The 10580-nt window shown below is 35.9% G+C and overlaps 1 protein-coding gene across 1 annotated transcript; it reads right to left on the bottom strand.

Moving 5' to 3' along the window:
• Positions 1 to 2710: 2710 nt before the first annotated feature.
• LOC134741982 (small integral membrane protein 14) lies at positions 2711 to 8696 on the bottom strand. Its single transcript, XM_063674888.1, has 4 exons — positions 8526 to 8696; positions 8191 to 8264; positions 6699 to 6890; positions 2711 to 4102 (listed from the first exon to the last, which is right to left on the bottom strand). The coding sequence occupies exons 2-4, from the start codon at positions 8260 to 8262 to the stop codon at positions 4064 to 4066; spliced, it is 303 nt and encodes a 100-aa protein (XP_063530958.1). The 5' UTR covers positions 8263 to 8264; positions 8526 to 8696; the 3' UTR covers positions 2711 to 4063.
• Between the last annotated feature and the right edge of the window lie 1884 nt (positions 8697 to 10580).

Genomic DNA, 10580 nt, shown 5'->3' with positions numbered 1-10580 from the left:
ACATTTGCTTGCTAGATATGACTTAATCCTATAGGTGTTTTAAAAATTAATATAAATAAAGGATGTAATGGGCGATACTATCCAGTGTTTATATATATTAGATAGCAATCAGCGGTTAGGACGAATTGTGTTCATAAAATAGTACATGGATAGGTTATTAATGTTATTATAACAAAAGCAGATTTAATTCAAATTGCAGTCAACAAAACACACCTAACACCTGTAAATAGTTCGTAATGAGGCACGACAAACGACAATGCGAAATAAAATAAATTAAAATGGTATGCCATGACAATAAATTCACGATTTTCACTAAGATCACCTGAGCGTGTCACCCAGAAAATTGATCATTGGGGCAGTGGATATCTGTCTATTAAGCCAACATCGTAATGCGTAAAATGTAGGTTTTCGGATGGATGAAAAAAGTATACAAACGAGCTCGAATTTGTTCGTTTAACTGACCCTCCGGTCATATTCTGAGGTAAAAGAGGTAAAAATATGGTTTCTCAAAATTTGTTGACTGTACAGTTAGGACTATGAATAAGAATAAGAGGTATTTTTTTACTTAATAGCATTAGTTCATAAAAGCCATTTGGAATGTTTTGAGCTTCCAAATCTAAAATATATTCTATGTTAACCATTGTATGTATTAGGTACATGTGTTAAAGAAATAACCGACGCCTGTAATTTTTTTTTCTCAAACTTGCAATGAAATGTTGACATAACTTAACTCCAGTGGGTTATTCCCACTAGTTACCACCAAGTTCTTACCAGTGGTAACTACTGAGATTTTTTTTACCACTGGTAACTAGTGGAAAAAAAAATCCCAGTAGTTACCACCAACCGTGGTTTGAATGAACTCTAACAACATTTTGGTGGTAACTGCTCGGAAAAAAAATCCCACGTACCAGCGGTCAGATTTCTGCACGACTAAATATCTTTTCCTGGTAAAAAACAAGAAATCTTTATTGGGCTGTATCTCCTTTGCGTCGTAACGCAAAAATAATCAAATTTTTGTTCCCCTTTAATACCCCACGCACTGAAAAGCCACATTAGGACATGAAACAATCATCATATTTTTATTAAATATTTCATTGCAAGTTTGAGAAAAGCACTATACAAATCTCCGCGAGAAACGAGGTTGCCGGCCGGGTATCCTTATGCGGCCTCGCTACGTTCGGCCGTCTCTATATCTACTATAGGCCTCCAACCCTTCGTTCCCCGGCCTCTATAGTAATGTACTATTTGATAATGTCTGCATGTATTGTTTTTAAACTTTATGGCGGTATATATATTATTGTTTTTAAACTTTATGGCCGTATATATATTATTGTTTCTTGCTGCGTTCAGCATATATATATTACCATTATGTTCTGTAAGTACGCTTTCCGAGAAAAATATATTTTTATTGTTTCTTAAGAAACTGATATTATAAATATTTTAGTTTTGAACACCAAAAAAATAGTTTTGATTTTATTATGAAAAGGAAACATATTATGACGATGGTTTTAAGTGAAAGCAATATTTTACGTGTCAAATTATAGCATAATACTTTTTAGGTTTTACTTTACCTAAGTACTACTTAAGGATATTAATTACCTTATTGAAGTTGAGTAGATAATAGGACTAGTTTTTTTAATTAAAAATCTAGGTGCAGTTTCATGATATCCACTAAGGTCATCTACTCATACCTATGATCTATCTTATTGGATATCAAACGTAGTGGTTATATACTCTTTGATCATAGCAGTTTCGATTTGGAATATTGCAAATTATCCGTCCGTCTTTTGTCTAACATCTATCAAAGATTAATTGACGATATGAGATGTCAGTCCACAGAACTAGCATAAATTTTAGGTCTGTGTGTCAGTCTAAAAAAAATTGTGCTCCTGAGTTAAGCAACTAAAAAAGATGTCATCGTTTAGCGCCATGTACTGTGAATGGGGTTGGCAACTGTCAAAGGTTTGCAGAGATGGCGCCATCATAGCTTGCCCCGTTTTCTATGAGATTTGGCTTAAAGGGCTGGCAACCAGGGCATTAAAAAAACAAAAATTTGACACAATTCTAGGGTTTGACAGGGCAAGCTATGCTGGCGCCATCTGCTAATTATTCCGACCGGCCAACCCCATTGTCAAACTTCAAATTTAATAGTGACTCGGAGTTGGAGTTACCGCATAATGTACGGAGCCGTACAACGCCATCTACATTTGCTGCAAAACTTGAATCACGAATTTGTCGTACACTTTACAACATCTAAAGGCGGGATTCCATCAGTGTGCGGCACAAGCAAATTCAGTACAAAAATGCTTGTGCCGCACACTGATGGAATCCCGCCTTAATACAATCAATTTATCTTTGCATCTATGTTAGGCGTTTTTCTGACTTATGGCGATGCCTGACGAAAATATTAAATGTTCACTGTTTCACTGGTGATGACTTAAGTTAATAAGCGCGGTATGTTTTTGATTCCATGTCGTAAGAGATTGCTAAACATAGTTTCACTATTTGATTTTCTCACAGTTCCCGTAGTGTGACGAGGTTTTTGGGAACATCAAACTTCTGGTGAATATTCTACGAATGAATTTTCTTAAATAGCTTGCATTTACAACTACCCGTAACATTTTAGCTCATCCAACGTTTTGTCATACACTTTTTATCGTGAATTATTATGTGTATTTCCTTTTACACAATGAAACAAAAGAATTGTCACAGTTGTTTTATTTATTTTTTCATAATATCAATAAAAATCTCCATTGGTGTCTTGACATTATTAGCAATAGTGATAAACTGATAAAGACACGAAACCCACCCAATATAACTAAGCATTATATGTGTCGTTTCCAAGCAAAAAGTCCCACTGTCGCTTGCCATAAGGAAAGGACGCTTTGACAGGTTATTCATATAAACTTATAAAGATACAAGCAAACCTGGTCCTTATGGTAAGCGACAAAGTGGGACCTTTGACTAAACTTCGACACACATTTGCATAATTTAAAATAAAATAGATTAAATATTATCTGAATACAGATGATTACTTAAAACTTTTTAAACATATAATATAGGTATTTTTCGTCTTATATTCTACATAAAAGTCAGACCTAAATAAAATATACAACGTCGAGCACGCCAATGAGCGCCCTTCGTGTTTTCTTGCGAAAAACATTATAATAAGAAAGGTGCTGATTTTCGTAGCGATTTAGCTACCTATTTTTTCATACATACAAATTGCAAGGAGACCTTTTAAACATGATGAGTGCATGTAAAAATACACCTTCATGTATTACTTTAGTTTCAAATTGCAAGTCATTTCAGACTTACGTGACATTCAACACTTCTGCTGGTTTTATGAAGAATGAAGCACCGGAAATTGGCAAGATTCCCTGAATTTCCTCGTAAAAATTAAGGCGACTACACTTTTTAATGTTTTAGCTTATCATATCTAAAACAACTGCCAAATTTATTAGAACTCATCCCAAATAATGAGCTTATTCTTTTACATAGAGACAGATTACAATATTCGATATTTTGCTACATTAAACTAAAAATGTCAGGAAATCATGAAGTCAATAAATACAATCTATAATGGAATGAAACTGTTGAATGTATTAAACATTTAGTCCGCCGGTTAAACATTTAACTAAGGAAGTTAGATCTATTTATTTTTAAAGGGAATATTATCGACCTTTCATATCAAGGTCTTGTATGAATAGATATTTTATACATAGCGGTTCAGTTAAGGTCAATATTCGGCGTTTTTCACGTGCTGCTTCGTTATTGGTCAAGTTACTATTGTTTGGTGTTTACCTACTCTTTATATAGAGCCACACCAAGACAAGTCTGAATCCCCTAACGCTAAGTTACGCCAATATGTTGACGATGAGGAAATAAAATACACAGTCAAAACGCTCGGATCTTAGCCCTTTACTATGATCGCGGTATGGTAGTCGGGTATTTCGGGCCCGTTTCATATAAAATTATTGGCAAATATTTGGACTTTCATGTGGAAAACCTTTTAGGTTCATATTTTATATGAAAGAGGTCGATGTCCGGGTCCCGTCTACGATTAAATTCTTGGCGGCGTCGGCGGAGCTCCGTCGTGATCCTGTAACAAAAAGGAAATTAATATAGGTAGGTAGACATGTAATATGAATTATTATGAATATACAAAATATGAATATGAAATATATAAAAAAAAAACACCTCATTCTCGTAAAGTAATTACTGTAAGTTCGACTTTAAGTCGTGCGTAGACGACATAAAGTTGGTTATGTTCTAGAGCATAGAGTAAAATCATCTATTACGAACTGTAGATAATAGATGTCATATATTAAAGAAAAAGTGACGAAGCCTCCAGTGGTGAAGGCCGGATTCGAACCGGCGTCTTTAGCTATCGCGGCTAACGCCATGAACCCCTAGGCCACCTCGCCAAAATTCGCGAATAATTGGGACGGTTACCGCCGTGGCGAGGTGGCCTGGTGGCGGATTTCGGGGCTCTCCCGTTTGGAGTTCCAGTTTGGAGACCCCTGCTCAAACGAATGCCACTATAATTTGCGTGTGACACACATCACACATCTAATTAACTTAACCTTTTCGACGCCGTATCAAACACAAAAGCAGACGCCACGTCACCGAAGTGTCAAAACAATATGAACTTTATGCATATGCATGTAGGTCTATGTTGCTCTGTGGTCTATGACCGATTAATCGGTCTTTGGCGTTGAACCTACGGTGCGTATATATCGGTCATTGGCATCCAAAAGGTTAATCCTTTGACCGCCAGCTGGCTGTGGACGTCATCGGAAAGTCTTGCCAAGGACGCCAACGACGGCCACAGCCGTCAGCTTCGCGCGCCAATGCAATAGACTTACGCGGGACTTCAAGTTCAATTTCGATCGTGATCGCCTGTTCCTTTTCCTTCGCCTTCTGGCGTTCATTAAGGCTCTAAATGAGCGAAGAAAAACATTGTAGCAAAACGAAGGTTACTCTGGTACTGATGTTACACAAATACGAGTACACAATGTCACCATACCATGCTGTTGTTACTTAAGTGTCTACAGCTAAGTATAAAATAAAACAAGTCGTTACAGTAAACAATACACTACTTGTCATGCAAATGTATTCGTCAATGTTATTGACATGTTACGTCTTCAGTAAAGTGTAACTGTAGGTATCACCTCAGTATTGTATAGGTAATTAATAAAACTTAAAAACTTGGTTGTGACACAAGTCAAGGTGAAATTACAAGAAATAAAATTCTTCTACAAAACAACCGGTTATAGGAAATTGATTCTGTTTAAATAAGTGTAGGTACCTCACATGGAAAACATACTTATGCCATAACTTTATGTAAAATTTCAGAAGTTTGCTTAGCTCTTAAATGGGGCATTTTCTATGAAAAGGGACCTTATTGTCGATGGCGCTTACGCCGCACAGCGTCGCGCGGCATTGTATTTAAGTATATCGGAACATCGTTTATAATGGCGTAAATTGTGGCGATGCAGAATCGCTAATGTGGATGTAACGCTGCAAATCGCCGTGTGCTATGTATTCTTTCTGATTAAGGATGACTTTTGTCCGCAAATAAACCTTAAAATTGATTGGCAAGAGTTAATTACAAATGAGTGTTAATAAAACGTGTAAATTATAAGGAAAACAAACGATAAGCATTATACGAGTAAGGAGGCAATGTTTTATATGTCTCTTTTATCATAATGACGGTGAGCGTTATGGCACAAAATACCGGCCAACTAGGGTAACCTACGTGGAACACAGTTATTTTAAATATCCCTGCTAATCTTCTTCTTCTTGCTAATACTAGTGGCTCTGTGAGCTGTAGTCTTCGCGTTAAGATTCATACAAACAAAAAATACTTCTTTGAGTCATTATCACAGAGTACTCGCAATGGTCTTAAGTGGCATAGACGCTTGCTTACTTACTGCTTACTACTAGCATTTCTCCGCAGACGTTTTGTCTGGTTGGCATAGGCCTCTCCCATATTCCTCCACGCGTCCCTGTCTTCTCCACAAGGCTCCAGCCACCTACCTAGTGGCACTAAAGTCCTTTATGCCAACTTCCAACATTTTGAATATTTCCCAAAAAACGAAACAACAAGAATTATATTTAACTACTGAACCTGCTTACAAAATGTCACGAGAATCGGTTGAGAATTGCGACCTGTAGAGGAGAACACCGGATCCCGACATACGAAAGCAGTTTGCCCAAGTGAAAGCAGAGACCTTTGCTAACGCTTCGGTCAAAAATACGAGAATAGCTGTCTGACTTCTTCATGCTTAAACCACTAGACAGATGTAGATGCAATCTGGTATGAAGATAATTTGAGTTCCAGGAAAGCATATAGGATAGTTTTTATCACAGAAATCGGGATGATTTGCGCGTGCCTGAGCGACGATGCTTTTGTATGTCCAGATGATATCATCTACAGATCCGATTTCTCAATTTTATATTGTATTTTGTGGTTGTTGTTGTCACAGCGTGATAAAGACAATGTCCGTCACTTTTAATAGCATGGTGTTAAAGTGACAGTTATTTTATCACGTGGATAAAGTCATACATCATAGTAGCAGATTCGATAAATGATGGATTTTTTTGTTAGTTCAGTTTTTGGAACATTTTCAAAGTATCTGGCTATAAAAACAAAGTTTGAAGAGTGAAGGCAATATAACCAATGAAGTAAAGACCTGTGAATTGCGCGGAGGCTTGTTGGCTTCGGGCAACTGGCGGCGCCTCGGGCGCAGCATGTACATGGCGACGGCGAGCGCCATCATCGCGAACATCACCAGGAAGCTGTTGCCGGCCGACTCAGGCGCCGGCAAGCCGCTCATCTCGTCGAGGCATTCTGTGTCAGTGCAGTAGGATTGCCCTTGTCGAAGCTGGAATAAATAAAATATTTTAATTTATAAATTAACTGAAAAGGTGACAAACACTGCAGCTAGACCAGAGGTACTAGAAGATAAATTCTTTTCTATAAAAGACCTCTCAAAACCCTTAAAAAGACAGAACATCTGTGACGTTTTCAAACAAAAGGTACCACGTGTTGATAGTATATAATATTGACAACCGACAATAAGTACCCTTTGGTTGAAAATGGCACATCTGATTATGGCTAAACTAAAACAGGCGATTGCAGATAAAATGCTATAAAAAAAATGTGCTTTGGCTAATACTAACAAGCTGCCTATCTGGACTATCTCAGGTTTGTACTAGATTCAGATCAGAGATTAGGGTTGTAAAGGTACTATCATCAGTTTTATTTTATTTTTGTGCAGTAGTTTTCTAGTGTAGTAAAATAAAAACAATTACTGTTATAATTAACTTGCACAATAGTAATTTACTATTTACCATACATTAGTATGGCTCATGATATGCATTTAGTAAATGATCCAACTTTGTAATTTGTATTTTATTTCTGAAATACCTATTGTTTTAATACAGTTAGTCCTATTGGATCCTTGTGAAAAATAAACAGCAACAAACCAACTGCAAACTCTACATAAAACGAAATAATTCAATGGGGCCACACCATTGTTTCTTTACACAGGACTAATCGCGTAAAATAAGTTTCATAAGTCCCGTTGTTGTGAATAATAATGAGTAAAAATCGTAAAAGTTTAAATCATATATTGTTTGTTTATGTTTATATCACATGACAAAAATCAAATTTAAATAAATAAAAAATATAATGGATAGTAGATGAGATCTCCACATAGTAACTATGTCACTAAATTATATCCCATTTATTATAATCAATAACAAATTTCAGCCAGATAAATGAAAATATGTATACTAACTAGTACAACAAAACTATTTTGTAAACATGGCAAAGCCTGTTCAACAGAGTATCCCAATAGGTGGATGTTTGTTGATAACCAAGCAATTATACATACAAAATGATTGGAATACCTACTGATAACAGTTGTTTCAGTATACGCTGTGTGTGTATGTGTGACGAATTCCTAAGTCATGAGTATTCTGATAGCAAATTATTCACATATACAACATTGCAAATTAATTTAGTATGCCTGTAAAAGAGTGATGAATTTTGAACGCTATAAGCGATAATTCGTTTTTAAGAATGCCATCAACACTCGTGAACGATTTTTGCAAAGTGGCACTTATCGATAATTGTAGCGTTCACTACAATAGGCACAAGGTCATGATAGAAACACTCACCAGAGAGATCAGTCGCCGCATTGCCAACTCGTGGTTCCAGATGCATTCGCAAGGATCCATTTCGTCACCCATTTCTGCATAAAGAAACTTGTTTGAGTTGTTTGCGCCACATAGATAGCGTATAGTTTTTGGCTGCTAAAATTATCTTAAAACTACTCAAAATCTTCACATAACATAGTCACAAGCTAGTTGAAATAATAATAATTAAGTTGCGAATAGATTACATGGCAAACATTACATGATTATGGTGCTTTGTTTTTATTTACAAATATTGTTTTACAATCTTAAACTCAGCTGTCAAGGGAGGGGATTTAAGCTGGTGAAAGTGATCTTACCTGTGTATATTATTGTCCAAGAAAACACAACAACACAACGATATCGCCAACAAAATGCGTATTATGGAGTGCTTCGTCGCCACCGTCTTTTGCTAACCAAAAAAATAAAATGCGAATATCCTCAAAAGATGGTGACGACTCGCGACGTCATTTTTCAGATTGATGTCTGGGTGTTTTCCTATTGGCTGGCTTGGTATTTCATTTAAGAGGGGATTGACAGTTCAGTAGCAAGTTCGAGTAGACATGAATTTCGGTATGTTCCGAAGCGATCTCTTGTTTCTGAACGTACCCTGCGCGGCCTGGGCCCGTATTTTATAAAGGGACTTAAGCGTTGTGATGGTTTTATTTATGTCAAGACAGTTTTTTTTATTGATTTGTCTTTCTATTAGTATAGAGTATGCCAAATTTCAGCTCCCCAAACTTTATAGTTAAATAAAAAAAAAACGAAATATGATCTTTCTTAATAAATTTTTTGATTTTTCTTTTGTAAATTTTAATTTTATATTTATTTGTATTATTTTTATGACGTGTGTAAAAACTGTTTATGAGCCTTGCAGCTTGAAATAAATGTTTTTTTTCTTTCTAGCCAGTAGATTTTGACGTGCGTCACGTATATTGTGCATGTAGTAAGGATAATTACATGATATTAAGTTTGTGTAAAATATAAACATTTTAACATTTTTTTATTTTTTTTTAAAGTATTATCACGCCAGTGACACCTCCAGATTTTTCAATAAAGTAGGCCTCTTTAATAAGCTATCAAATGAATATAATTACTTTATTTTATCTGTGGTATAACAAGGTGTTTTTTTTAATTGAATACATCACTATACATTTAATCGCATACCCGCTCATTAAAACTAATCGCTTACAAACGCTTTAGAGAATCGTGCACATTCGTCATGAACACTGATAAAAAAAAAGTAAATAAAAATAAATTTCTTTATTAAATTTTAAAATCATTTTGTTGTTAGTTATTAATTAAGACTTGCGATAGTTTATTTGAAAAACCGGCACAGAAAAAACATATTCACATTTTTCATTTTACCTTCAAAAATGTATAGACATGGCATGACCTAATGAAATGTGGTTTACAGGTTTCCATTAATTGTAATCTACAAACTGATCTTAAACAATTTTTTACGCCTTAAAAGCAGCCTCGCGATCAGTGGAATTTCCCCAGAACATGACGCTATATCTTAGTGTTGATGTTACGTATGCATGATAGGCAGTCAGTAAAGCAGACTCGTTGACTCTTTTACTTAGATTATACAATGCATAAGAAAATCTGCTAAGCTTATTGCATACAATTTCAATTTGATTTTTCCACGTCAACTTATGGTCTAAACTTAATCCTAAAAATTTTGTAATGTCCGTTTCATCAATAATGTTATCTTTATATGTCACAATTAAATCGGGCAATTTGTCTACTCTTTGTTTAAAATTCATAATTTTTGTTTTAGTCAAATTAATGCGTAAATTGTTTCTGTTTAGCCATTCTATTACTGTTTCAAGTGTCTTGTTTATGTCAATTTGTAATGCATGTGGGTCTGAATCTGAGAATACAATTGTACAGTCATCTGCAAAAAGGACCATGGGGGTGATCTATAGCTAGTGGCAAGTCATTGATATAGATAATAAAGTTAGCTTTTTAGTATTTGTTGTTATAGCGGCAACAGAAATACATCATCTGTGAAAATTTCAACTGTCTAGGCTATAGCGGTTCATGAGATACAGCCTGGTAACAGACAGACGGACAGACGGACAGACAGACAGACGGACAGTGGAGTCTTAGTAATAGCGTCCCGTTTTTACCCTTTGGGTACGGAACCCTAAAAAAGGTACTTAATACATACCTACCAATAAAACGTGTGAAAAAACTTAACGATATAATTGCAATTTCCATCAGGGCGCAATAATGCGCTTACAATAAAATATTTTATACTTTTATATCGGGGCACTTTCGCGAGGGAGCCTTTAAGAGCTTGGCTAAGCTTTCAGAGTGCTGTGGGCGTGGCCTGGGGAGGGTGTGTCCGCCGTGCCCGCGCCCCGCCT

The sequence above is a fragment of the Cydia strobilella genome, chromosome 6 (genome assembly GCF_947568885.1).
Source record: "Cydia strobilella chromosome 6, ilCydStro3.1, whole genome shotgun sequence".
Classification (NCBI taxonomy): Eukaryota; Metazoa; Arthropoda; class Insecta; order Lepidoptera; family Tortricidae; genus Cydia; species Cydia strobilella.
Note: the sequence above shows the minus strand (reverse complement) of the source record. Positions and strands in the feature narration are given on the sequence as shown.